At 52.6% G+C, this 27722-nt stretch overlaps 11 protein-coding genes; 7 read left to right on the forward strand and 4 right to left on the reverse strand.

Annotated features, from left to right (window-relative positions):
- Window positions 1-313: 313 nt before the first annotated feature.
- Window positions 314-2569, reverse strand: RCC_00756 (related to Probable E3 ubiquitin ligase complex SCF subunit sconB; the record flags this gene model as incomplete). Its single annotated transcript, XM_023765936.1, has 1 exon — window positions 314-2569. One exon carries the CDS (start codon window positions 2567-2569, stop codon window positions 314-316), a length of 2256 nt encoding a protein of 751 aa, XP_023621704.1.
- An 849-nt stretch (window positions 2570-3418) lies between these two features.
- RCC_00757 (uncharacterized protein) lies at window positions 3419-4876 on the forward strand (the record flags this gene model as incomplete). The annotated part of the gene is made up of 1 exon (XM_023765937.1): window positions 3419-4876. One exon carries the CDS (start codon window positions 3419-3421, stop codon window positions 4874-4876), a length of 1458 nt encoding a protein of 485 aa, XP_023621705.1.
- A 1398-nt stretch (window positions 4877-6274) lies between these two features.
- RCC_00758 (uncharacterized protein) lies at window positions 6275-6709 on the forward strand (the record flags this gene model as incomplete). Its single annotated transcript, XM_023765938.1, has 1 exon — window positions 6275-6709. The coding sequence occupies one exon, from the start codon at window positions 6275-6277 to the stop codon at window positions 6707-6709; it is 435 nt and encodes a 144-aa protein (XP_023621706.1).
- Window positions 6710-7421: 712 nt separating this feature from the next.
- RCC_00759 (uncharacterized protein) lies at window positions 7422-8693 on the reverse strand (the record flags this gene model as incomplete). Its single annotated transcript, XM_023765939.1, has 1 exon — window positions 7422-8693. One exon carries the CDS (start codon window positions 8691-8693, stop codon window positions 7422-7424), a length of 1272 nt encoding a protein of 423 aa, XP_023621707.1.
- A 1080-nt stretch (window positions 8694-9773) lies between these two features.
- On the forward strand, window positions 9774-11783 carry RCC_00760 (uncharacterized protein; the record flags this gene model as incomplete). Its single annotated transcript, XM_023765940.1, has 1 exon — window positions 9774-11783. One exon carries the CDS (start codon window positions 9774-9776, stop codon window positions 11781-11783), a length of 2010 nt encoding a protein of 669 aa, XP_023621708.1.
- Window positions 11784-12037: 254 nt separating this feature from the next.
- On the forward strand, window positions 12038-13072 carry RCC_00761 (uncharacterized protein; the record flags this gene model as incomplete). The annotated part of the gene is made up of 1 exon (XM_023765941.1): window positions 12038-13072. The coding sequence occupies one exon, from the start codon at window positions 12038-12040 to the stop codon at window positions 13070-13072; it is 1035 nt and encodes a 344-aa protein (XP_023621709.1).
- Window positions 13073-13559: 487 nt separating this feature from the next.
- Window positions 13560-14185, reverse strand: RCC_00762 (probable translation initiation factor 1 (eIF-1/SUI1); the record flags this gene model as incomplete). XM_023765942.1 has 3 exons in its annotated part: window positions 13560-13801; window positions 13859-13933; window positions 14149-14185. The coding sequence occupies 3 exons, from the start codon at window positions 14183-14185 to the stop codon at window positions 13560-13562; spliced, it is 354 nt and encodes a 117-aa protein (XP_023621710.1).
- A 1356-nt stretch (window positions 14186-15541) lies between these two features.
- RCC_00763 (uncharacterized protein) lies at window positions 15542-15943 on the forward strand (the record flags this gene model as incomplete). The annotated part of the gene is made up of 1 exon (XM_023765943.1): window positions 15542-15943. One exon carries the CDS (start codon window positions 15542-15544, stop codon window positions 15941-15943), a length of 402 nt encoding a protein of 133 aa, XP_023621711.1.
- A 2103-nt stretch (window positions 15944-18046) lies between these two features.
- On the reverse strand, window positions 18047-19912 carry RCC_12097 (uncharacterized protein; the record flags this gene model as incomplete). The annotated part of the gene is made up of 1 exon (XM_023765944.1): window positions 18047-19912. One exon carries the CDS (start codon window positions 19910-19912, stop codon window positions 18047-18049), a length of 1866 nt encoding a protein of 621 aa, XP_023621712.1.
- A 4207-nt stretch (window positions 19913-24119) lies between these two features.
- On the forward strand, window positions 24120-25106 carry RCC_00765 (uncharacterized protein; the record flags this gene model as incomplete). XM_023765945.1 has 2 exons in its annotated part: window positions 24120-24667; window positions 24716-25106. 2 exons carry the CDS (start codon window positions 24120-24122, stop codon window positions 25104-25106), a joined length of 939 nt encoding a protein of 312 aa, XP_023621713.1.
- A 616-nt stretch (window positions 25107-25722) lies between these two features.
- On the forward strand, window positions 25723-27330 carry RCC_12248 (related to diacylglycerol acyltransferase; the record flags this gene model as incomplete). The annotated part of the gene is made up of 1 exon (XM_023765946.1): window positions 25723-27330. The coding sequence occupies one exon, from the start codon at window positions 25723-25725 to the stop codon at window positions 27328-27330; it is 1608 nt and encodes a 535-aa protein (XP_023621714.1).
- Window positions 27331-27722: the final 392 nt, after the last annotated feature.

Here is a 27722-nt window from a genome sequence, read left to right on the forward strand (position 1 = left end):
GTGGAAGGAAGCCCGGTATAGCATAATAAGGTAGAGGGCCAAATATCTTGACACAAAATCGGGTAGTTTACACCAAAAACAATGAGTGAAAGTACGCGTACGGGCGACACATGTTCTGAGTCGAACTCCATGTTGGATTTCACTGTCAAATCTGCTCCACCGGAACATTCTAATCGTTCTTACAGCACCAGAAATCGCTCCACTCAAATTAATAGCACCAAGAACACCATCGCTAAATTCCACACATTCATGCACGGCACGTCCTACTTCATGCACTTGAAATTTTCAAATCCTGCTCCTCCAGAAACGGATCCTATCCGGCTCCGAAGCACAGCATTCGAACTTCACAGTCCTCACTTCCACTCGCGACCCTCGAATCGCTCAGCCACGCGCATGTGACAGGTCCTTGATGTCCAGTGAAGGTCCGCTCGCATTTACCCGTTCGTGGATCCCACACCTTCATCATGCGGTCTTCACTCCCGGAGATCAGTCTCAAATGATCCGCCGATAGCGCCCAGATTCCTTCAACATGACCGAAAAAGGTTCTCACACACGCTGCGGCGCGTGGAGTATGCGAGTTCGTCAACGGATCCGTCGGCAGGATTCCAGACCAGTCGCCTCCTTCTTCCGGAGAGCTGGGTGGGGAACAAGATGCACGATCAACCGCGCTGTTGGGACGGAAATGTGTATCCCATAGGCGAATAGTCGAGTCCAGTGCACCGGTGATCATATATCGCGGCGGTGCAGGTCGATGCGCTTCGCATCGCATGCCGCCTTCTTTCTTTGGCCAAAATGCTGGAGGTGCTGATTCACGCTCAATGCTCTTACCTCTCGACTCGCTGTGTGAAGGTGCGATGAGTACAGACGATACGCTGCTAGCATCATCATCCTTTTCACCCGAAATGGAAGCCCGATGGTCATCCAGCTCGAATTCGGCAGGCATGGGCACAACTTGCTGCACCTGACCAACATGTCCTTCGAATACACGGATGCATTCGTGAGTGTCGAGGTCCCATAGTCGGACAGTGAGATCGTCGGAGGCGGAGAAAAGTGTGCGGCTTGGTTCATCAATCTTGACACTGTTGACCCAGTCTCCATGGCCACGCAGGAGGAAAGTTTCCTTCGTGTCGCTGTCCCATACACGAATCGTCTTGTCTCTGGATCCAGATGCCACGTAGCGACGGGTRAAGTGCAGGGTAATGATGCCATCAGTGTGAGCGGGAAATGTCCGCAAACATTCTCCGGTCCTCCAGTCCCACAACTTCAAAGTGCTGTCGAGACTACCCGTCATCAGCTTCCGGTCGTCGAATTGGAGGCATCTAATTCCGCTTGTATGACCAGTGAGCGTTCGCAGGCATTTCCCAGTGTTGATATCCCACACCTTGACGGTGCTGTCGTATGATCCTGTAATGAGGGTGTTGTCGTCGAACTGGAGACACATGACGCCGTTGGTATGGCCTTTGAAGACCTTGGTGGAGCAGCGGCCGTACTTCCAGGCAGTGCCGACCTTGAAGCGATCTTTGTAGACATCCTTCCAAGGCCGTTTTCGAGGGAAGAGAGAGCTATCATTGTACATGTCGGTGTTGGAGGACGTGCGTTGTTTCTTGTGCAAGTCGGGTGAGGCTGGGGCTGATGGGCCGGAATCGAGGGAACGTTTGCGGGAGAGTGAGTTTGTTGTCGACCTGGCGTCCTCGCTGGAATCCTCTCCTTCGGCCGCTGGCACCTCGGGTAGAGTCTCTTCCGGGATGGGTGTGATGTCCGGCGACCACTGGTTCAACCCTCTGCCTGTGGCTCTCAACTGAATCTGTCTCTTCTCAATCCGAAGCCTCTTTCTCTCCAATAAAGGTAGGCCCCACCCACATTTGGTGCATTTCCGGTCGATGTGTTGCTCGCACATCTTATGCCATACGACATCGTCGTCGGCCAAGCTCCGCCACCGTTGGCTAACTTGTGAGGCCTTGCATAGTGATGTTGTGTCGAGGTAGCAGAGGATCTTGAAGGCCAGCTCGGCGGGCAGAGCTGCGACGAAATCGATCTTGATCAGATCGCGGATGTTGGCTGATATGAATGATAGCTGTGGAAAGCAGCACTGTGTGAGAATACCCTTGAGCATGAGGTTGCGGTGCTTTGCAGGAGCGCCAGAGAAGAGGGTCCAGACGTGGGAGACAGCCTGCTGGTCTTCCTGGCTCAGCTGGGTGAGGTCGGCCTGCAGCTGTTCCATTGACGGCTCGTCCGCCTGACGCCTACACTTGGAGTCTGGTGCGTGGCGGTAGCAGAATTTGGTGTCTCGGGGTGTCTGTGAACCCAGCTCACCGCCGGTTGGACTCTTATCGTGGAGGGCATGCGAGCCTTGCTGCTGCTCGGGGATGTGCTTGTGGAGGAAGGGCGCAATGGTCGATTCGGCGGCCATGGCATGCGATTTGCTCTTGTGTCGGTCGGGGAGGGAATGGTCGAGGTCATGGACGTGATCGTGAGAGGAGTGGTCGTGTGAGCGGTGATTGTCATTGTCGATGCTGTTCGCCATTACTCCTGGTCCGCCCCCAGCACGCAATCCTGAGGCTTTCGACATAAGACCCGGGATCTTTGCTGACTCTTCAATGGTCTGCCGAAGTAACCTTCACATTGCCTGCTCTGAAGGTCGTGTTGCGATGCCGTCGTGGTCCGCCTCTGAGCTCCGAAAGCGGCCGACTGGACTTTATTGCGCAAGCTGAAAAGGTCGATGATGGTGTTGTTATTGGCAGAAGAGAGCTTTGTCGGATCCGGGACTATGTGTAGACAGTCAAATGAACCCGTGTTTGGAAAACGGTATGAGGTGATGCTCTAGACGATTGCGCAATTGAGGGCTCGTCTTTGTCTTTGTGTTTTGGCCCAGACCATTGGAAACTATGCCCTGAATCGTCGTCGCACGCCAAGGTGTGCTCGTCGAAATCTGGGTCGATCACGGTCGCTGCTGATACAAGTGCTGCTATAATAATGCGCTGCCGTGAATCGTCGGGACTGTCGACAGACAGTCACGTTGTGGTGGTGCCACCTCTGTGCACGATGACCACAGTAGTGGTGGACCAGCGATGGCCTAGGCCGTGTTTGGCCGACGGCTGCTCCCATCTCGCCTAGCTGCCAGGATGTGGCCACAAGCTCTTGTGGCTACACCGTGGCTGTGGTCGTGGACAGCTGAGGAGGTAAGGTACGTCCCTCCCGGATCTTAGCGGCGCAAGGCTGAGCCGGCAAGAATCCTCCTCACTTCCGTCCTAAACATTATTTGAGCACTTGAAGGCTTTGAGCGACCTTGCAGTGAAGGGAATATGTCCCCCCACCAGAACAGTCACTAGAAACCACCTGTAGCATCGACATTTTCTGTTCCGAGGAGCAGGCCTCGGCCTCCTTCATCCTTCAAGATCCACACAACTCAGCTCAAACGATGAGCTCATCRGAAGAAGAGCAAGACTCCACATCCYCACGTTCTCCTTCTCYAGCCCTATCACTAGAGGAACAGGACCAGGACCCTTCCCCACCGGCACTAGATGGTCTAGTTCTGTACTTTGTTGCCGCCAAGCGATCCCTCACCTCTACCTCTCACGTCTACAGAGCGAATGAGCTAGTCACTCATTCACGCTCACTGGTTGAGGAGATTGCTCTACTCAATGCCAAGAATAGCTATGCTCGTAGAGCCTTGTCCGAACAGGTCGGGACCTTGAAGGCTGCCCGGGATACCATCATCGACGAAGATGAGCGGATTGCCACGGACTTTGAAGGGAAAGTTCTAAAGCTCGACGCGGCTCATGATAGGTTGAGTAAAACGTTGGATGGACTGAGAAATACCATCGTTGCTGCCCAGGCCTCCTCTCCCCACCGAGAAGGGTTTCAAAGTAAGACCCTTCACGACTTCATTCAGGTTGAGAAGCATGAAGCACTCATCGACTCTATCCGCCAGGGGATAGATGTCTATCACGAGCGCCGGGGACGGGACTCCCAGGTTCCTCTCGAAGACTTCGCCGCCAGACTCAAAACCATCACCACAGCACTCTCGACTCCCGAGTCGGCGTCAGAGACTGCGGACGACAGTCTTCGGCTGAAACCCAACACGATATACTCACACAAATCAGCAGGATCTGGCGACAACATACCCGCTCTCTTCCAAACTTTGACTTCTCATGCACAAACTCTGGCTACCTTGCTAAGCCAACTGGTGAATCATTACGATCTCTGCGTTTCAGCACTCAAGCATACCGAAGGAGGAGGTGAAGCAGCACGTCTAGCTCTTGATGATGGGCAGACTGCAGCTGATGACAGTCTCTACGCCGCCCGTTTTGTGCCCATGGATCGCGAAGAGAGGGATGCCATGCTCAAGGTCCTGGTTGGAGACGCAGGAGAGGTTGAAGACGTGGTCTCAGAGATGGCAGAACTCGGTCGGGCCATGGAAGAATCACACGATGAGCTTGTCGCCCTGGCGGAAAGATCCAGATCAGAACACCGGTTGATCCAGAAGGTTCACAAGGGGTTGAAGAATCTTCGCATGACTACACTCCCGGCGCTGCTCCAGATGGCCGCTCACTTCTATCGTACATTCTACTCTGAACTGGAGGCACAATTGCAGGAGGACACCGCGGCCCTGCTGGATTTGGTACAATTTTACGAGCAGTTTCAACGAGGGTATGCTGCGCTTCTGAAGGAGGTGAGAAGGAGGGAGGATGTTCATCGGAGGGCCGTGACGGTGGCTGAGAAGGCGCAGAGAGAGCTGAACAGGCTGTTTGAGCAAGACCAAGAAGCGAGAGAAGCATTCATAGAGGATGTGGGTGACTTCATCCCCAGGGAATTAGGTGTGAGGTTTGGCATGGATGAGAAAGGGGTGCGATTCGTCGTTGGAGAGGGAGAATGAGGCATATATCTATGTTGTTTCGCTTTATAGTGAGATGCATGTTTGCGCTCAAGCATCATCTTCAGTTCACATCCATACTCTTAGGGATGCACGGTACTGACGGCCATTACGAAAGTCTCCAGAGTTTCTCTATCCCGACGTCGGTTGAAGCATACACAACGGTCTTGAGTGTATGACCACCGTCTCACCTTGAAAACGGAACAAAGACGTCCCAAATACCTATTCAAAGCAATGAGATACATTCGTACGTTTTGGAGTAGCTATAAACACGTTACAACCGATTCATTAACCCAACCCTAACCCTAGACGAAAACCTCTGTCCCCAATATCGGACGGGGTGGAACGGCGACGACATTGTAGCGACAATGCTCAAAGACAGATATTGACAGACCGCCTCCAGAGTGAATACGAGCATGATGCATTGACAATGTGTCTGCTGTTCCTAAGCTTGAATCTAGTACATTGCATACGAAGTGTTAGCCTCTGGAAGATACGAGCTGACATCACTCTTACCTGACTTGCAGATGCTGAGAGTCGAGGCACATGCCTGTATGGAGGTAGGTAGTCAGCCGCAAAATGCCTCCCTGTGGTAGCTTTCATTGATCTACATGTAGCTATGGAAGCAAAGACGTCGGAGTTACATCCACCTCTGGTCTCGATGCACCACGCCTGCGGCCTACCTTTCGGGGCTCATGATGGAGAAAGCAAAATCTAAACATAGCAACAGGGATCGCTCGGCTTCGGCCCGCCTGAGCACGTTCCCCACAGGGTCTTCATCCAGACTTTCCACACCTTCCATGTATGCATAGCATGACTGCTGTACATGCCACATGCCACATGCCACTACACTATATGTCTACACCGCAAGTTCGGAAATACATGTAGGGAATGGATACGACGAAACCGCTTCCCCGACGGTTTCCGACCCGTTCATTAGTCACCRTTGAGCAGCTCTGGACTCGAGTTTGTTCAGTCTCTCATCAACTCACGAAGCAGGATYGACCGCTTGTCCGCGGGGCAACACCACATCCAGCGTCTTAGCTCCATGTCGTCGACAATACGAGGCACACGGTGGGATCAACACCAGGGCAGCTAGCACTGTTTCTCGCATCGCATACTCTCCGGGGAATTCTTACCACGTCACGAAGTCACGGTGACACCCAAAAATGGAAAGGGCACTAGCTTCACGCCAATGCTCACTTCCTCTCGTAATGAAGAATGTACTTGCCTACCGGTGGTATGAAGAAGGAGATATATAACTGCACCTCCCTTCCATTCCAGTCTTCTTCTTCCATCAACAACAACATCTTCTCATCAACAAGCCATYCAACAACATCTTCCACATCAACAACTCAACTTCTCCAAATCACATCAACCAAACAACCACCCACCATCAAAATGCAGTTCACCACCACCTTTCTCGCCGTCTTGGCCACCGCTGGCAGCGCTCTTGCCGCTCCAGCCCCGGCTGCTGATGTCTCTATGATGGCCGCTGGCTCTACCTGGACCATGCAGAACTTCAAGCGTGCCTGCGCCAGCGGCACCTGCAACTACAGCTTTGCCATCAACACCAACGACGGCTCTGCCGCCACCGCTTGCGCCTACAAGGTCACCGGTAACCCAGCCAGCCGTGCCTCTTACCAGAACGTCAAGTGCGGAGCCTTCACCATCGGCAGCAACTGGAGCGGCCAGTTCGGCGAGGGCAACGGCTTCCAGACTCTCTCGGTCGTCCGCGGCAAGCAGATCCTCTACCCGGCCTACACCGACAAGCAGCTGGCCAGCGGCCAGGTCGTCAAGCCTGACCAGAGCTACACCCCTCAGAACCTTTCTTAGGTTCAACCCAGCATTGAGATGCGAGAGATGGAGATGAGCAAGGGGCATGGATTGAGCCATTGCTTTTGGCGAAATGTTACGACAACGGAAATGACAGCACAGCAGCATACAGATAATCAATAATGCATCGTCTTTCACATACTTCAGACTACAGTCTCAATCGTCAAATAACCTACTTTGCTTTGATGACCAGCCACGGTATCGAGCTGGGGATGAGTATCGTGGCGCATCAAGAGGCCTCTCTGATTCAATGAAGACAGTGCTCCCATGCCAAGTATCGAGTTCTTGCTTGCTCTCTACGGTGTGCTTTGCACTTTCTCTCTCTCTATTCAGAGCAAGGGCCAAAAAACAGGGTTGTTCATTGTGAAGCGACTGCCACGTTAAGCCACCCAGACCTAAGATTGCATCCTCTAGCAAGACCACACGTGTTCACCTCACACATGCCGCTCTGCTGGATCTTTTGAACAATGCTATCGTTTTGAGAGCCAATCCTTCGGGAGAGGGACTCTAGCTAATGCGTTGGCAGATGGTTCCGAGATGGTTACTCGAGAGACTGAGAAGGGAATTGAATTTCATCAAAAAGTTTCACCATCCAACTCCATCCATGCCAAGTCATAACCGCTAGCTACCAGACAAGTCGTCGAACAAACCCTCTTAAAGATTGGAAGAGCCACGACAGACTTCCATATGGCATGCCTCTTCCTTTAGCCAGTCAAAGGACATCCACGACCTCCACAACATTCGCAGTGGCTTTCTTCTTCAGAGGGTCCTCGTGCTCACTCTTGTGGTGCGCCTTGAGGCGGAGAATTTCCTTCTTCGTCTCTGCGTGTTCGTTCCTCTGGCTGGCAAGCGTATCCTTGTACTCCACCTCATTGTCTTTGAGCTCCTTGATCTTCGCCTTGAGGTCAACTCGGACACTGTTGACCTCTGTGTCCATGGCATCAAGCTGTGCTCGGACTCTCTCAACCTCTTTTACCTTGGCCGCGAATTCTTTCTCATTCTCCTGCGTCTCCTTGATCTTCTCTTTCAGATCAGCTCGGACCTTGTTGACTTCAATGTCCATGGCATCGAGTTGTGCTCGGACTCTGTCAACTTCCACTCCTTTGGCGGCGATCTTCTCCTCCCTCTTCACGATTGTCGCCTCCTTCTTGACGATAGTCTCGTCCTTGGCCTCGATCGTTTTGCGAAGCTCGACAATCTTCTCATTGGCTTTCTCAAGGTTACCATTGGTGGTCTTGAGATCAATCTGGAGCTGCACCTTCAGCTTGGTCTCCGCTGCCAGATCCGCGGTAAGTTTGGCTACTGTGGCCTGAGAAGCAGTGAGCTGCTCGCGGGTGGCATTCAGGCTGGCTTTCGTAACAACGAGCTCCTGGTTGGCGGCATCGAGAAGATCCTGAAGCTGGATGCATCGCGCCTCGGCCTTGACAGCACGTTCCTCAGCCTGTTTGATCTTCAAGTGATCTGCAGAGATATGTTTGTGATCCGCTTCGATGTGTTTCTTGTAGTCGCCATCACGTTTGATGTCGTCCACTTTGTCCTTGGCAATGTAGGCTTCGGCGGCGGTGAGTGCTGCTTGGGCTTCTTTGAGTTGCTTCCTCAGGAGATCCTCACGTTTTTTGGCCTCTGTGACATCGCGTGCACGCTGCTTCTCAAGCTCGGTGTACTTGCTGTTCAGACCGCGAATTTCCTCTTCGTGATCCCTCACGTGGCATTGGAGGTCTTTGATCTGCTTGGACCTATTCTCAGCAGTTGTATGGAGATCCGAGTGAGCCTTCTGGAGTTGCTCGAACTGGCTCAGAGCATGCTTGGCAAGGTGTGCTGCGTGGTCAACATAGGCAGCAGAGTAGTTCAGGGCCTCGGAGATGTCCGAAGGATATGGGAGAGCAGTAGTAATTCTCTTGATGGAGGATATGGGCTGAGGTAGGCTGCACTCCATGGATAGCTTCTCCTGCTTAGGCTGCGAGGGGTGAAAATAGTGGAACATGGTGAGTTGTGGTGAATGTTGATGAGTGAAGGTATGTATATGATCGAAGGATGAAGAGCTCCTCGCTCGACCGAATGATGAAGGTATTGAACGATGGAGATGAAGATGCTGAGTGAAGATGATGGACGGAACTCACTAGATCTTGATTCTTTTATATTCGAAGCCTGGTCATGGTGAAGCTGTGGCCCAGACATCGCATATGTCTTGCTGCCATCCACACCCAGCTGCATCGACGCCCACAGCGCTTCTCATGTCAGCCATGGGGTGATGCTGGCGAAGCGATACCATGAGCGACTGGTTGTGGACCAAAACGGAAGGCAGAGATTCGCAAACACTCTCATAGAGCTCGGCGAGTCCGCGCAACCGAAGCCGAGTTACATACACCGCATTGGRCGTTTCCGTAGGGGAGAGGACACCCAGACCCCTTCGGTACCGCAGCCAGACTTTGTCCTGCAGGAGACAGGCTCGAAGCGCTGAATGATGTGCCAACCTGTATAGGTCTGGCGGTGTTTTGTCAATGTGGCCTCGAAGTTCACGAAGTTTGCAAAAGCCCGCGGATGACGATCTAGATCGAGCCACGTGCATCTTGGCAATAAATCAGTCTCTTTCAGGAAGGCGCATCATCCCGTCTCCTCTTCTCACAACAACGCCTCGAACGCTCAGACCCGCAGTCCACGAGCGAGGTCACGCCATGTATGCGCAAGACGAGATGCCATTTGCGGACTGCGCATGTTAACTCTCCGAGTGGCTCTCCACGTGTACTCGCTTCGAATGCAAGCCACCGGCATCCCCGTACACTGACCTCAAGACATGGACATGCATGGCGAACGGAGCAGAGCGATGATTGTGCGCTGCCATTACTCAAAGGCCAGAAGTGCTGGAGGTAGCATCTAGACGCAATTCTACATGCATGCTCAACAGTGTACTCCCTCTACTGTGGCTATATATCCCGTCGAGCAGAAGGCACCCATCTCATTTCGTTCATCTCTATCTCTCATCCTCTCTCCTTTACCATTTCACATAAACACACAGTCCTTGGACGCCATCGTAAATCCTAGTTTACCTCGAGCGGCCGCAAACATGACTACACACGAGACTCCAGCCACCTTCGCGGAGAAGCTTGCTGGTATTGATGTCAATGTCACCGAGATCGAACCAGAGCTGCCCGAGGCTCAATTTGACAGACTTACCATGCGAAGCCCAATACCTCACCATGTTCCAACCACCACCATTGATACTTGCGCGGCCGACGGGATAACATATCGTCCTCGCGATATAAGCCCAGCGTATTCTGCGCGAAGCTCATTCAACTCTTCCCGTCGTCGAGTCACCCGACACTCCCATTCGGAATGGAGCCACAGTCACCACCGCTCAGAAGTCTCCAAGGAGATTACAATCCAAGCAGAGAGCGAGTTCTCCGCTCTGATGGAGCTCATGGCCGGAATATCCAGACGTAGTACCTCTTTGAGAGACGTTTGGCACAAGATCATCTCGGAGCGCGATACTTGCTACTTGGAGATGGAACGTATGCACGAGCGGATCGAAGAGTATACCGAGACCATCGAGCGTATCGAACGCGATTCTCACAGCCATGTTCATGAGCACGATGAACGCAAGGCAGAGATCAACAAGCTCAAACTTGAGATAACAGCTGCCCTTACAAGCGCTTCCGAGTATAAGAAGAAGCTTTGGGATCGTGACTGTGAGCTTGGCGAGGCCCGTCGGGAGCTCGCAGAGTCGAAGGACGTCTACAAGTACCTCAAGGAGGAGCATGAGAAGACCGAGACCACTTTGGAGGAGACCACTCTTCTCCTCGCCGCTACCCAAAACCGCTGCAAGCATGCCGAGGATGATGCCAGGCGTCACGAGTGCTTCCTCAGGGATGTACAAGAATCGTACTCGGAGCTCGAGACGAAGTATTCTGAGACGACCACCAAGTATGAGTCCACAAAGGCAGAGTTCACCAGCGTCAAGACGAGTCACGATATCCTCAAGAAGGAGAAGCATGAGTGGTTGCATGAGAAGGGTGAGCTTGAAGAGCATCTTCGCAAGTGCAACCACCGTCACGACGAAACCAAGCGTAAGCTTAGAGAGATTACCGAGCACTACGAGTCAGTAGAAAAGGAGTTCAATGAGAACGTCGAAAAGAAAGAACGCGAAATTCGTGAACTTCATGAGAAAGAGTCCAAACTCAGGAGTGAGAAGAAGGAGCTCGAAGAAAGGGTCAAGATCATCGCCCGCAACTATGACGACGAGCACTGCAAATGGGAGGATGCCGAGGAACGCTGCGGGAAGTGGAAGCTCAAGTGGGAGCACWCTGAACGTGGGATTGTTTCCATCCGCGAGGAGCTTCGCGTCATCGAGATCAAGCAGACCGAACTCCGCGAGACCGTCACCAAGAAGACTGAGGAGGTCAAGAAGATCACCAAACTCAAGGAACACTTTGAGCGTGACTACCACGGCAAGTGCAAGGAAGTTGATGATTACCACCGCGATATCCTCGTGTTTAAGGAGACGATCCGTCGACATGAGTCCACCATCAAGGAGAAGTCCGAGGAGATTCATACTCTGACTGAACGGATTGAGCGCTATCAGACTGAATGCGAGTCCTACCGTACCAGATGCGATGACTTCGAAGCCGAACTTACAACCTTGCAAGCTCTTGTTGTGACACTCAAGCTTGAAATCAGCACAGCCAACAGCGAGCACGAGCACGCTCAGAAGAAGCTTCACGAGTGTGAGACTCGCTATCAGGAGGTCTGCGAGACTTATGAGGAGTACCAGGAAGGTAACTCTGGATTTGAGTTCCAGATTTCTCAGCTTCGCACGATGCTCCGTGAGGTCCGCGAGGAGAAGGAGAGGGCAATCTCTGCTCGCGTCACTGCCGACCATGATCGTGATTTTGCCGTTGCGAGGTATGAGGCGAAATGTAGGGATCTGGAGCAGATGGAGGAGCACTACTYTCACTACTTCTCTTCGAGTGGTGGCAGTCGATCTGGAGGTCGGACCATCATCAGACGGTCTGGTAAGAGCGGGAACACGACTTGTGGTGATGAGACGGCGTCGGTTATTTGTGATGGGACCGATTGAGAGATTGTTGTGGATGGTTTCGGGGTGGAATATTCGCTTTATACCATTGATGCCACCTGATTTGTTCGTTTCCATACATCCAACTACCTCGTGTCTTCCATAACTTAGTGCTCCGGAGTACATGTTCGAGGGAAGTGATGTTGGTGTTGGATCATAATCTAAATACTTTATTTCATTTGTCGGCCAAACTTTGTTCCGGAAGYAAAAGTGCCAGGTCCAGCACCTCGTCTTCACATCTCCGAGCATCACATCCAATGTCGAAGCGCATCCGCCTCTCCGCCTTCTCCGCGCCTCGATGTTCGCATCCGAATCTGCAATCATGCAGCGCCCTCCAACACACCACCGTCCGCGGTAACCCATCCCTCCAATGCCTTCGCCTCAGACCACGACAACCCTTCTCCACCACCGCCCAGCACCGCGTTGGCGCATCCCGCATGGTCACGGCAGGGAAGAAAGCACAACCCAGCATGTCCATCCAGATGAAAGCTCAACAAGAGGCAGCCATGCGAGATGGCAGCATGCTCGACCACTTGGGAGTTCTGGACAACACCTACGTGCCACCTTCGGGCAAGAACCTCCCCTCATATTTGACCAATTTCCGCGAACGATGGCAGCTCCAGAAATACAGACTTTTCTCCTTCCTCGACGGCATAAAAGCCTACCCTATGGCCTACTGGACGGTCAAACCCCGGCCAAAAATGGAGAAGCGCAAGATCCCCTCCATCACACAGAACTTATACGAGCAAATGTACAGGCACTTTGCTGCGGGGACAATAGCGCAATTGGAGACGAAGGTCTCCCCGGGATTGATGTCGAGTTTGCGAAATCGGATGTCGGCCCGCGCGCCGAACAGCGCGCTGGTGTGGCATTTACACAAGTATTTTGGGAAGCCGGAGATTGTGAGTTTCAAGTTTGTGTTGATGCCGGGGGGTAAAGCAGATGACAAGAGTGGGATTGAGCAGGCTGTGGTGAAGATTAAGAGCAAGCAGAGTCTGCAGCACATTGAGCGCGTGAGGACGAGGGAGCCGAAAGGGATGGCGGTGAAAGAGGTGGTGGTGGATGGGCAGGGAAAGCCAGTGCCGGTGCATCAGCTGGAGGAACATCGCGAGCGAAGTGCCAAAATTACGACGGAATATGTGGTTGTACAGCGTTTCCTGAAGAAGAGCGAGTTTGGACCTTGGCATCTTTGGGGAACTACGGAGGAGACGAGCGTTGCGAACATGAAGAAGCAGGCAAAAGCGTTTCGGGCTAAGATGGCCCAGCAGCAGAAGATGCAGGCTGCGAAGTGATATAGACCACCTACCTTCTTGTACAATATACGCACCTTGTTGTACGATAATTCACATAAGGGATGTTCCTGACGATACAGATCTCAACACAGGGACAATAGGTGTGGATAATTCTGCAGWTGCACAGCATTCTCGCATGAGAAAACTATCGAGTTACAGCATGCCGATTCTCTCCCATAGTCGTGCTTGATGTGCTTGATGTGACTCTCCGCACCGTAGCAAGCAAACAAGAAAAGTAAAGCAAAAGCAACCGTAGGAAGGGTACTGATGACCTCTCGCTCCATCCCAGTCAATACGCCCGCTGTATGCCATGTCATAGCCAGATTGGCTGCCGTAATCGTATGTCGTCGTAGTGTGGCCGCGCGAGTCCAGATTGCTGGCTGGTGTAGCCAAAAGACCGAGCCATGCGCGGCGAAGTGCTTATCCCTACGACGCTCCCATGACAGACATGGGCGGCGAGCGCGACATGATCAGATTGTGGGAGAGTCTAGAAACCGTGGACCTTGATGGTCTTGGCATCCAGCTCGAGGCCCTCCTTCTTGTCAGTGAGGAATTCCTGCACATCCTTGCGCTGGTCTCCCTGCAACTGGATCACCTCTCCCATCTCCGTGTCGACAACGATGGTGCCATTACACGCAAACTTCTTCTTGATGACCTTGAGAATCTTCTTCTGGTCGAACTTCTTGGGCAGTCCTTGGACCGTGGTCAAGGTCTTGCGTCCATTGCGTTCTGCGGGGAAGAATTAGCGGGGTACGTCGGAAATTGCAGCGCGCCAGGACAACGTACGCTGGATACGGATGTGGATGTAGTTTCCAGACTGCTTGGTCTCCCCGGTGTCCTCATCGGCTTCCGCGAACGGGTCTGTGTCACATGGCAGGTCAGCACGTGTGTCATACCATGGCCTCGCCTCCGAGAGGCAGGCTGCGCGCGCCAACATCCTTCCGCCGCCGCTGCCCGCGCCACGGCATATTTCGCGCCGATTTCGAGTCGAGGCAACGCGTAGCGGAAGCGGGCGGCGGAGTCGCGGCGGCGTCGCAAGGCTGGAGGCAGGAGGGCGTCAAAAGAGGGGAAAATACCAAAAGATTGGAGGTTCTGAATCGTTTGGCCGGACATGTACAGTGCGTATTGGGGGGGTTGCGGGTCGGTGGTATTGGTTTGGTTGGTTGGTTGTTGGTGGGCAGGTGTGAGAGTTTGTGAATTGGCGGATGATGTTGGAGGGGCTCGAATTGCAGCACGAGGAACTTGTGGTAAGGTAACGAACGTGAGTACTTTCGGGCCGTTCCGTCTGCCGCCGCTGTCGTCGCTGCCGTTTCTATCAAGCAGACGGAGCAAGAGCAAGTGCTCCCATGGGCCTCATCTGTCACACGCGACTATGACTGGCCATCATCAATGATTCGTGCACTAGGTAGCATCGACCAGGTCTACCTTAAGTTGTCCAGGCACATGCACTTCGCCCGATATGAAGGCTGGAGGCCGTGAGACCGAGGAGATATTACAGAAAAGGACCTCTCCATCTTTCTTGTTGGAGGCATCTCGCTCCTCCCGTCGTGGGCTGGAACGTTGATCACGATACCTTGGAGTAGTTATGTTGGCCATATCGCCGTGGTGGAATGGCGAAACATCTGCACTGCCTGTGAAGACATTTCGGAAACTATACCTTGCCCGGTCTTCCGAGGATTACCTAGTACTCAAGCAAGCCCAAGGCCATGGAAACACGATTGGAAGTGCTGAGGTAGCGCTCCTGCCACAGACGAACAATTTGAGGAGTACAATACACTCGGAGAATGGACGCTGCCGTCGCCACCGTGCGCTGACAGCACTGCTACACGCTTACTCACAGCATGTGGGTCCCAGGCCAATGCCAAAGGGGCGGGCCACATGTAGGTGTCAAATCTATCTAGCATCGTTTCATCGCCGACTCATCTATTTGCGATACCATCGAGCTTTACTCAACGGCCTTTCCCCCTTTCGCAAGTACGTACCTCTGAGTGAGGTGGTGTGCGTTGCATCTTGGGGTCTTCCGACCCCTGTGTCGTGTCCCTGCGGAGAGGTACCTTGCTCATCCTGACGCTCAGTCGTTCAACTCGACTGGACTGCATCCGCATGAACGACCAAATGCATCGAAGAAGCACATATGAGGGCTACTCACCCAATTCCCGTGGGCTGTTCGTTCACATCGACATTGTCAAGACTTGGTCCCCTGGAAGGGAGGGTCACACGATCTCTTTCAACCTACGGATCACCGCCACCTTCACAAAGCGTCGTGGAAATTCTTTGTGGACATAGCTAACATGTCAGCAGGACCTCTTTGTCTGGAACAATGCATTACAACTCCCTTTGTCGCCCGCAGGGTGTAGAGGAACACTCCACTCCTCACCCACTTGTTCTACTTCTTCTTATTCTTCTTCTACCACACTTTCTTAAATCTGACCTCCAAACACACAGACTCCGGCAGTCATAAAAGCAAACATGCAATACATCGCAATGACCCTCCTGGCTCTCCACAGTGCGCTGGCCGCACCTGTCGCCATCAAGGCACCGGCATTCGCTGCCCCCAACTCCGACTCCGCAACATGCGTCGGCTATACCAACACGGAAAGCCTGACGCACGACTATTCCAAGGCCTACTTCCAGGTCAACGTCGGCCGTCCATTTCTGGGAGGCGGTCGATGCGACGAGCTCAAGGCCAAGATTGAGACCAAGTTTAACATTGCAGGCAAGCTCAGCTGTAAAGGAGGCGACAACGACAAGAACACTGTGCTCAAATTCAAGAGTGATTTGAACAAGGAAAACTTGAAAATGGTCAACGCTGGCTTGAGTGCCGCGTATCCCGAGATCAGGTTCACATGTCCTACTGACGTTCGTTCGTAAGTGTAAGTACTTGCTTTTTCCGTGCGTTTTACTGCGGTCGAAAGTCTGAAGTTTGGGTCCAGAGTCTAACACTTTCTATACTTTGAGGATGAGAGGTAGTACCAGTCTTCAGAGCGCACCCAGCCATTTCAAAACTGGCACCTGACCGAGGCATTTTTTTCCCTCATCAACCAGATGGACAAATAAAAGACCACGCCTCGTACAACCGCAAGCGAAAACCACAACCACAATCACCATAACAAGGACACCAATCAGACCGCTATTGAACAGCTGGTCATCATGACCACCATGTTCACTCCTCAATCGGCGCCTGCCTGGGGCTCCACCAAGTCGGCTTTCGCGCGCCACAAAGCGATCATACCAACGATCACAGTCACCGACATCGACAACGTTACGAGAACGGTCGAGCACGCATCGGCTATGCAAGACATTAAAATATTGAAGCAGAATATCGATGAGAACGACCGGAGCATCAGCTGGAGCTTACATAGGGGGAGTCGACTACACACCTTGTCTCCGAAGATTGCTACTGCAAGAAGTTTTGACGAGGAATTGAATATCTTGGAAAGAGTTTTGTACGTTGAGGAAAGTCGATGTGAAAGAAAGACGCGCAAGGAAGAAAGGAGTGCTAGGATGAAGAGGTTTCTGAAGCGATTCATCCGGTGTTGTTAGTGAGTATTGGTTGGTGCGGAAAAATTTCGCAAGAAGACAGCTGTTAAAAGCAAAAAGACCAACAAAAAAACTATTGAATAGGTTGTTGAATGGGTCCTGCTACGGCAAACACGCTTCGTGGCCCAGGTTTGGACTGGAGAGCAAAAAGGGCGACAGGCAAAAGGCAAAAATAATTTATGTTCAGGTTCTGCCCAGGATTGAACAGGGCTTGTTGATGTGTATCTCCAGTTTTGACGTACTATATCATGACTCTCGGTGTGATACGATTGTTATGCAATGTGGAGACGACTTTCACTCACCAACATCAACGCTAAATAAAATTGTAAACCTTAATTTGGAAATCGTCGTTACGCTGTGTCGCCCACAGTCAACGCGTGCACAACACACAACTAGACATCGATTGAATATGAAGCACCTTACGATACGTTTCCTCGCATAGCAATCGACAACACCGTTCGTTGACCATTTTCGAGGTTATTGCTTGCAAAGGCCGAAGAGGGTGCAAGCTGTACTTTGGGCCTTCACAGGTCTGATCTCGTCTTCTTACAATCGACAGCTAATCATCATATCCTCGCCATCCGGAGTCATGTGTCAGCACAGACCGAAATATTGACTGATGCATATATCATCTGACGCTGTAAATAAATGCCTTGAATGATAAAATCTGCATTATAAAACATTGCCACAGACTCCATCCTAATGACTGAAACTTTCTTATCTATCGTTGGTATTTTGAGTCTCCGGGACCATCTGCCCTTGAATGGCATCGACAGTCACCAAAGGGACAACCTCCTCTTCTGAATCCTCCGTCTCGGACCACTACTAGGTGACCACTCTGCAGTCCGGACTTCGAGTTGTGATCAATCTTGACTTCGAAATCGAGGTCTCGCAGGACGTTATCATGAGGAGAATAGGAGCCTGGAAAGATTTGGGCTCAAAGATATGATCTGCGGCCAAGAAAGAACTATTCGTAGATCGACTGAGAAGTTATTCGTAGATCGACTGTGCCGCCAACACATCTTGCGAGCCAAGGAAGAAGAGCAGGACACATTGGCCTGCGGGACATTGACTATTCCGCCCGCGACCAACGATCAATTCGGACAGCACTCGGAAGGATCGAGACGAGAGCCATACATATGAAGAAAGCAGACGAGGAGGGAAGTCATACAATGCCAACTCTCGTATTTCGCTCTCTCATCTCGATTATTAAGCACCTACACACTCATATATGCATGCATCGCCATTCGACAAACATTAAGTACTCCAATCTTTCCTCCAAGCATGCAAGCAACAGAAAAAAGCAACGACTCGCTCGCTCGTTCGATGCAAGAGGTATCTCCACACGCGCAGACGCACCCAAGAATACACGCACGCTTATGCAATCGCAACAGCAGAAACAGACCCAATTGAACAAAAGAAACCGACGTCGCCTCAAACGTCCCCTGTCCGCCTCGAACTTCTCTCCTCTTCTTCCTCCAACACATCACTCAGTCTTGTTGGATGATGATGTCGAGGAACATACTGCTGATACCCCTCGAATCCCTGACCTTCATAATCCGGTCCTTCTCTATTGCCTTCAGGAGCATCCGGTGCTGGGACTCTGCCCTCACCATCAAAGTCTTCTTCCTCGTCGCTGACATTACCGTCCGCTCTACGAGAGTTGAAGACTACCGGCTCTCCGTGCTCGTCTCGACGGATGTTGCCGCTCGGGTCGATGGCGTATTCCGTATCACCCTCGCTAGTCACGTAGCTGGCTTCAGAACGGACCTCTTCCGTTCGGACACGAGGCTCCTGTCGGGCCGCGACCTGAGGAGCATTCCCTTGTTGATAGAAGCCCTTTCCGCTTCCACTCGAACCGGAAGCAGATCCCGCTGTAGTTGTAGCGGCGCGATGAACGGCAGCAGTCGTCATCGGCTGTTGCTGAGCAGAGGTGTTAGCCATAGCGGCGAATTGGTTCGCGCTGGGGGCCGCTGTCGGAAGATAGTCTCTTCCAGATGAAACCTGACCGCCTCTTGCGCCTTCGGTGAAGGGGTCCGTGTTGGTAGGACTGGCAGCCGAAGCGTGTTGCGCTGTGGTGAGGTCCTGGTGGTAGTATTGTCCATCATCACCATCCCTGTCACTCTGTACAAATGCACTCCTCGCGGCACCACCTTGACTAACACTCGTTCCGCCCTGTCCAAACCACGGAACCACCTGCACCCCTCCCAYGATCGTCACTCGTCCCTCTTTCAGACTTTGACTGAGATCGAGAGATTCCTGGTTTCTCCTACCTAGCTCCTCCCATGCTCGTCGCGCTTCGTCTTTGCTGATCGCAAGCTCCCTCCTCATCTCGGCTACTTCTCTCCTAGCAGCCTCCACCTCCTCACTATTCACTACATGGACAGCGGAAACTTCTTCTCGGATTTTCCGCTCCTCAGCCAAACTCCTCTCCAACCCTGCCTGCACTTCTCGGCTTCGCTCGTTATCTGCTCTTGTCTCGAAGAACCATCTCTGAAACTTCCGCTCACTGCTCGCTCGCAGTCTCTGCAACTCTACAACGGCGTGGAAGAGATTGGCACCAGCAGCCGACAGATCCGTAATCTGTCGATTCAAGGTTGAGGCATTGGGAACCGTCTCGCGAATCTCCTCCGTGTTCGACTCCAGTTTATGAAGCCAGTACGAGGTGAGACCTTCCCAATGTGATGAGAGAGTTTCCCATCGCTCAAAGGCGTGAGGGAAGGAGGAAGTTGTGTTGCGCTGGGAGTTGCTTTCCTGTGGAAGGGTCGCCGAGGTCTGTTTGAGAGGAGATGGTTGGACGGGTGCGGGGGCAGTGTGTTGCTGCGTTCGGCGAGTTGCGCCTGCCGTTGCGGGACGCGGTTGATCGACTTGTGACATGCTTGCTCCTCGGCGATGAACTTGGTCTACTGAAGACCGACCCGTCGGTTCACCCAGCACGTTGGTTCCAGCGACTTCCCCAGCTACGCGGGAGTAACGATCCGAAGATCCATCGAATCCACCGGTCTGCGCCGAGACATCAGGACTGTACTGTGATGAGGTGTTACTGAATCGAGGTACAGCTCCAGGTACCGTGGGTATTGTCGCCGCCCTCCGCTCCGCACTTTTCCTCCGCTCCTCACTTCTCCTCTTCTCGTCCGCACGTTTCTGGTCTTCTTCCTGCCGCCGAGCTTCACGCGTAACGCGATCGCGCATGATGTCTCGTGGCGTGCGGATACCGGCGGGTGTGCTCCCGCCTGGAACAGGTACGGGACCGGTAGTCCGGACGCCGCCATTGCTCGCGCGACCACCAAGATCCGACATTTGTGCGTTCTCCTCCCACTCGTCAATGGTAAATGGGTTGGGCTTGCGGACAGCCTCTTCCAATGCGTAGAGGATGGCAGAGTGCGTACGCCGGGAGATGCGAAGTGCGGGATGTGGGGTGGATGTGCTGTAGTGAGCGCTGGTTGCTCGCCGGTGGCTTCGTGGGGTTTCTTCTTGTCGTTGTTTGGTGTCAGACCTCTTGAGCGATTCGAGAGATGATGAGCGCAGTCGCGATGATCGCAGTTCTTCTCCAGCAAAGCGATTCTTTCGTCGAAGTGACTGTGTTCCCACACTTCCGGCCGACGATGAGGCACGCGAGAATTCTTGCAAATGCGGCGCAAAGTGGATGTCAGCCTGTTGCTGCTGGCGGGCTAGATGCGATGTAAAACGGTCGTTTCTCTCGTTTCGGGCGTCTCGGTCGTTAAAAGTCGCTCGATATGTCGACACGGCTGCTCTGGTGAAGGAGATATTGGGTGTTGTGTGATGCGCGCGCAAGTAAGCAGATGATGATTATCGGTCGGTTCAATGGTTCGGGTCGATCGTCGGGGATGGGCGACCAGGATGCTGGGCTGGTGCTGGTGCTGCTAACAGCGCGCTATGCGCGAGTGCAGACAGTGGTGCGTCTGGGCTCTGCGCGTCCAGATCATGCGGTAAGCGAATGTGAGGAGTGAGACAAAAACGACAACGGCGACGACAATTGAAGGAGAGGAGATCGATCCATGGTCCGGAGGGAGGTGCGAAGCAGCAGGGGCAATGAGTGAACAGAAAGGGAAAGCGTTTGTCGCGTGTCTGCGTGTGCTGGGGGTAAATGCACGAGGTTGGACGCGATAAAACTGCGGTGGCTGGRGGTGACGGAATTGCGTGGCTTGACGTGAATTGAGTTTGGCCCGGACCCAAGCGCGTCAAGGCAGGTACGAAGCAAAATGATGGGCAGATTGATGGAGATTGAATCTGTGTTGTGCTGGACTGACCTTGACATGCACAATGCTGTTCGGTCGCTTCGCGAATGCAGTACCGGTCCGTCGGGGATGTCAAGTCAATGGAGTTGGTTGGCGGTTTCCCGGCGATGATGCGTTGGATGCGTTGGCACTGCGGAAACGAAACGATTTCTTGGCTGCATCGTCAAACCATCGCGGGAGACTCCCTAGCGCAGGGCAGTTCCGTCGTTCGTCTCTTGTGCCTGGCCTCGTGATCTTGATTGACAAACGAATGGTGAAGGACTGCTCAGACGCGAGGCAAACACGACGAGGAGGAAAGGTCATCTCTCACAACAACGACAAACCTGCTCCGGCAACCCGCGTCCTCTATACCCGGATGGCTGTTCGCAGGATCGCTGCCAGCGCACAGCATGCACCCCCTGTCCGCATGTCGAGCGTGTGTGCACGTACGGCGCACGTTCAGGCGAGGCGGACGTTGCAACCCGGTGTGAGGATCTCCTTGCCGGCGCGTGGTTGCGCAACATGTTTCCGCAAACCCCGCTAGGCCGCCAGGGAGCAAACGATGGTGATGATGATGATGATGATGATGATGATGATTGAAGAACGAAGAAATGAAAGCTTTTGTTATCTTATTGTTTCTCCCCTTGCCGCAGCTGCTTGCGCCCGCGAGCCTGGTAGAGTGGCAGAGACATGTCCAACCAATCACCAGCCGGAGAAGCTTGCTTGGGCTGGTGCTCTCCACATGAACCAGGATTGGTGGTTGTGGCTGATGGGTGTTTGTCAATAGTTCGGGAGGAGACCGGGGTGTCCCTCATATATATGATATTGCGGAGCGGAGCGGAGGTGTTTGAGTTTGAGGTGAGTGACCCGTTTTTGATCAAACACTGACATCTGCTTTCGGTTTCGGACGGACCTTGAACTCTTATATGTGTATGTCCAGAACTTTTCATCGGACGTATTCTATCGGTACAAGGTAGTGTGCGAATATTGCCCTTTCTGATTTCTACCCGTTCAATCCAGCAAAATTCTTCGACCAGTTTTCTAGACGCAAGGCCAGATTCGTCGCGTCTTTCAAAATACTTCCCTCAATCGGCAGCGCCAAGATCCAACTCCGCAGTCTTACTCTCAGCTTTCGGAGGACGTGGACCACTCGTAAGCAGAGCTGCGAGCTCACCATCGTCGTTCCAGCGTATCCATGAGATATCCTAGCATCCATGTCAGTCTTAATGGATCGCGGTTGCTCCTTGCTCTGACACCTAGCCAAGCGGTATAGTATCTAATGATGTGGCAGACAACATCCACGGCTCACTCAGGGGTTCCGACCCGGTGAAATCTCAATCTAACAGCTCGATGATAGAGATTGAAATCGAACTAGGTATGTCATAACCAACGTTCTAGATGAACCCTTGCTTTCTGGCATTTGCCAGAAGTACGATAGATGTTCTTTACTGAGGCAGCCAACAATGTGTTGAATGTGTGAGAGCACCTTTCTAGTCACGGCCGCGCGGTAGTTTCTCTTCAGTGTAGCTTTACGACTACCTCTTCTCTTCTTGCTTTGAAACTAGGAAGGTTGCCTTAGACAAGGTCGAGCGTGCGAGTCCTGAATCCGTGTCTCCTTTTGAGGACAACATATCCTCGGCATCGCCTCTTGATACCGTATTCATAATCGACACGATCTTGCTGTATTTGCTCAGAGTTATGGTTAGACCACAAGAGATCACTTAGTGACTCGATGAACAACAAATCATGCCAAAAATGGCAATTCGAAAAAAGAGCGTACATGGAGTACGAGCACGGCAAAGGGATAACGATCTCACTATAGCTGCCAAATCAAGCAACATTGCTTGGGGTCTGGGTTGCCACGCATATCTACAGTACGGGAAACTGCCTACACAGAAACACGCCACGGTGGTAATAATTTGAGAGAAGAAGGCACCCCCACGAAGAGTCAAAAGCGAACCATAGAGGTCAATTTTGCAGGTCAATCATCGCCTTCAGACCGTGTCGCCTCTTCAGAGCCTGGTCTCGCTAAATGAGGGCACTGAATCTCGACGAGGTAACTGAGCTCGCCGGCAATTCGAGAGAGGATCTCCGTTCGCGGGACATWCTTTGGATTGGGGGGAGTCATGCCGATACGAACAGGACCATCTGCTCCACATAGCATTGACGAGTACCTGCCTAATACATGGTAATGATACCAAAGAATGGTTTCCGTGCACGAATCTAGCCGTCCCTCGACCTAGATACTCCCTATATCAAGCGCAGCGAGAATATGAACTACCCCAACCCTAACCCTTAAGATCATAACGTCTGAGGACGCGCCCGAGCGAACAGGACAGTCTGTGATGCAGTCATGCAGACGACTATTGACCCTCAGTCCACGCTTAGATATGTTGCCAGCCTCTCTCATCACCATGGAGTAGCTAGAGACTCCTCCTGCTGTTGACGTGGAAAGGAGGAATGTGCAAGGATTGTGCCGCTCGAATGTGCAGCTCGAATCTCAAGACTTGTGAAAATGAACCCGACGCGTTCATTTAGATCCACGAGTCTCAACACCATGTTTTCACACCCCCGTATTCGCAATACCTCGAGTGAAGGCCCGACATGCCATGGATGCGATGATAATACATGCCGTCTAATCTCCATACGCTAACTCCCCCTCMCGCTGCGCCATGGCGACAATGGGTGCCCCACGAAGACTCTTCCACCAATGGCATTTGGCAGATCGCATGCAAGACGCTGGCCGAGCAGCTGTAGGAAAGGGCAAGACCGATGGAAGGTGGGATACTGGTCCAGCAGATGGTATATATATATAGGGTAGCTTCCGAAGACTTTCTGGCTGCTTTGAAAGAGGTGTAGAGTGGCCGGTGGGAGGGCTTGGAGAAGACAAACCGAGATGATGCATCTCCGATTGAAGGTATTAAAACATCTGCCGAGAGAGGGAGCGGCGGATCGATGTGTCTGGAACTGCTCGCGAGATGTAGGCAGGCAAAGTATTGAAGTGCTCCGAGGTAATGTATCATCTTCTTCGCATTCGCATTGAAAACCCAGGTCCTCAAACGYGTATGAGCAGGACATGATCAGAATGAAACGTCCGTGTGAAGAAGGCCAACGGCAAGTGAATGGGCACTTGCACTCTCACTTTCCGTTCCAAGCTCATGCCTTCTCAAGCACGTCGCGACTGCCCCCACAACTTCCCAGGGCTCCTTCCTACACTCTCATCACCACTCTGCGACCACGCGCTATCGCGCCTCAATCTTCCGTCGACGATGAAGACTGCATCAGGACTCGAGGTCAAGCTACGTGCTGGTGGTGGCAGCCTACAAGAATACGAGCGCGCTTCCGACAATGACGAGCCCGATCTCTACCCAACTCTTCGCAGCTATGTCGAGGCGGTGTCCGACTCGACATTTGCTGTTCAGGTCGCCATGCCACCTTGGGCAGCCCGAAGCCCTGACGAAGCTATGCTCGTCGACGTGTTTCTCGATGGCAAAGGCGTGACAGGGTGCGTCTGCCCTGCGTCGAGGTTTGCGTCCAAGCCATACATCCTGCTCATTGAGGGCATCGATCAAATGACTCCCCGCGGTCGCGAACTCCAGCGTTTTGCGTTTGCGCAGCTCAAGGTCGATGAAGAGTCAAATGCCACGGACACGAAGCCGGAGCACCTCAAGCACCTTGGGACCATCACGATCGAATGCATCTGGTGTACGCAAGGACAAGAGTATACCAGCGTCGTCACGGATCTGTTCAAGCCAKCTGTTGCTACGAGTATCCACGAAAAGTGTCTCAAAGGTCGCGCCATCTCGAATCAAGCAAGGTACGTCAGCTGCACTAAGATGTGATTGATCGACTGACATCTTCAAAGCACTGCGAAGCCAGAAAACATCGCTGGCGTCGCTAAAACTGTCGAGGTCGCTTTTCCCTACGGCCGAACGCCATTCGCTATATTCGAGTACAAGTATCGCTCACGAAGGGAGTTGCAAATCGAGGGAGTCATCGACAAGGATCCTGAGCCTCTGGCACTAGAAGACCGGGATCCGTCTTCGTTGACGGCAGCAGAGATCGGTCAACTGCAGCGACAATTGCAGACCAAGCGGGAAGACATGGCCAAAATCAAGAACGAGAAGCGTGCGTGGGTACACGCCGACGGTAGCAAGGACGGGGAAGGTGTAGAGGTCGTTTCGGGTGGTCATGCCTCAAAGAAGCGCAAGCCGAGTGATTCCGAGGCGGAGCTCATCGATCTGACTGATGCTTGAGAGATGTTGATGACAGCTACGCTGCTTTCTGTATAATCGAGACGATAGCGCTTAGAATTTTTGAGAGACGCTGCACAGCTGTACAACGCGCTTTTGGGAGCGGACGTTGGCTCCTGCTCTCTCTCGAAAAGGATTCCGGACACCGTAATTACTTAGTACGGAGTGTCTCTTCCTCTCAATCGTCTTTGTCGAGTCGTCTCAAAGTGTCTGTAAGCGTGCGACCTCATCGAGACCTTCTGGCGAGACCCATGGACGATACCCAGGTAAACATACCCCATACTGGCAGCCCGGGTCTGGGATTGCGGCGAGGTCGAGGTCGAGCTTTGGACCCTTTCTCAGATCGGCAACATTCCCAACGGCATCCTTGTCTCCACTCATCCTAGGTTCCATCCCCAGCCTGTTCCAACAATCAGCTCAAAGTTTATCAATGCCAATGGACATCCGCATAGACTCCCCTCCTCTTCGACACACACATGTTGTGCGACCACTGAAGCGTCCTTGAAGAGTGGCAAACAGAAGCTCTGCATCGCCATTCCTCCGCGTCACGGAATACCATCCTTCCATCAACATCAACACATCCTCAGCTTGGCACAAGCTTGGAAGCTCATCACCACAGATGACGGACACCGCGACGAMGACGGCCCTGTCAAACGGCCGTCTGCTCGATCCTGTCCGCACCAATGGTAGACCAAATGGGTCCTCGTTGCCATCTGTTCCATGCGGAAGCGCAGGCACCAATGGCGTACTCTCACCACCACCTACACCCTCAAAGGTCGACGCGCGTTCCTCCAAGAAATACAAACACGCCTTTGCCGTTCACGCAGAAACCAGAGCTTCGGCATTCAGCCAGGATGCGCCGAGAACACCCTCTTCTCTGGGCTTTCGAAACCTCATGGGCTTGATCATTGTCATCTCGAACATACGATTGATGGTGGAGAACTTCAAAAAGTACGGCATACTGGTTACACTGTCAGGATCAGATATCCAGGACAAAGACTGGAAATGGTTTGGGATACTATATGCCTTGACGCCATGTCATTTGTTCGTAGCGTACCTGATTGAGATCGCGGCCGCGAAGTATGCCGTCTTGATCGCAAAGGCAAGGAAAGACGGAAAAGACCCAGCATACACAGCTAAGAAGGAGGGAAGCAAGGTCAAATCCTKGTTCTCGACTTGGAGGATGATATCCTTCTGCCATGCTGTGAATGCGACATTCATGTTGGCCTTTGCCACGTATGTCGTATACTACCTCGTACACAACCCGGGACTTGGCTTCTTGATCGAAGTCCATGCGATTGTGGTGTGGCTGAAAGTCTGCTCTTTCGCCTTTACGAATCGGGATCTCCGACATTCATACCTCCATCCAGATCCCTCCGGCGAGGACTCCCTACCAGCGATGTATGCGTCTTGTCCTTACCCAGAAAACATCAACTTGACCAATATCTGCTACTTTTGGTGGGCGCCAACGCTTGTTTACCAACCGGTTTACCCGCGGTCCCCGAAGATCCGCTGGGACTTTGTCCTGCGTCGGGTTGTTGAGTTCTCCCTGCTCTGCGTCCTGGTCTGGTTAACGTGCGCCCAATATGCGGTACCTCTCCTGCAGAACTCCCTTGACGACATCTCCAAACTCCACGGCTTCAACATTCTGGAGCGTGTGATGAAGCTCAGCACCATCAGCCTCGTCTGCTGGCTAGCTGGTTTCTTCGCTTTGTTCCAATCCTTCCTCAATGCACTTGCTGAAGTGCTGAGATTCGGGGATCGAGAGTTCTATGGAGATTGGTGGAATAGTGTGGGAATCCGGGAATACTGGACTTCCTGGAACAAACCCGTCACGCACTTCATGAAACGACACATCTACGCCCCAATGGTTGGTCGAGGCGTTCACCCTGCTCTGGCGCAATTCCTCACATTCCTCTTCTCGGGCGTACTTCACGAAGTCCTCGTCGGGGTTCCCACACACAACATCCTCGGTGTCGCATTTCTGGGAATGATGGGCCAACTACCTCTAATCTTCCTTACGGATTCATTGAAGAAATATGGTGGAACAGGACATAACGTGAGACTTGCAGGAAATCTAATATTCTGGTTGAGTTTCTGTATTTTCGGACAACCTTTGGCAGCGTTAATGTACTTCTTCGCATGGCAAGCCAAATATGGCGCAGAGGGAACCAGACCTGACTGGCCGGAATTGGTGCCCGCGACGTGGAATGCTACGAAACGATGATGATGATATGATGGCGTTTGGGCTGCTGGGATTTGTGGGGCGTTTTAAGGCTCACAGCTGGGTCAATAGCACGTGCTTGTGTCGATTTTTGGTGTTTCGTATGTGGTAGTCTGTAAGACTGTATGAACCACTGGTCTGAGCAGCTTGCCTTCACATTCCTCGTCACATAGAGACAGACTCTCTTGGGAACTTGTCACCCCGCATTGGCAGAGAGTTTTGGCTTGCGGCTGCAGGTGAATGATCGGCAATGCAGTGTCTTGCTGGAATGCTTTGAGTCTTTTCACACGCAGTCCTGCGACTCGTCGCTCTGAAGATAGTTTGTGGCGTAGTGAAGATGCCGGATGTTTTTGGGCGCACTACCGGTTCAACCATTTTGATCTTGTGCAGCCACG

The sequence above is a fragment of the Ramularia collo-cygni genome (genome assembly GCF_900074925.1).
Source record: "Ramularia collo-cygni strain URUG2 genome assembly, contig: RCC_scaffold01, whole genome shotgun sequence".
Lineage (NCBI taxonomy): Eukaryota > Fungi > Ascomycota > Dothideomycetes > Mycosphaerellales > Mycosphaerellaceae > Ramularia > Ramularia collo-cygni.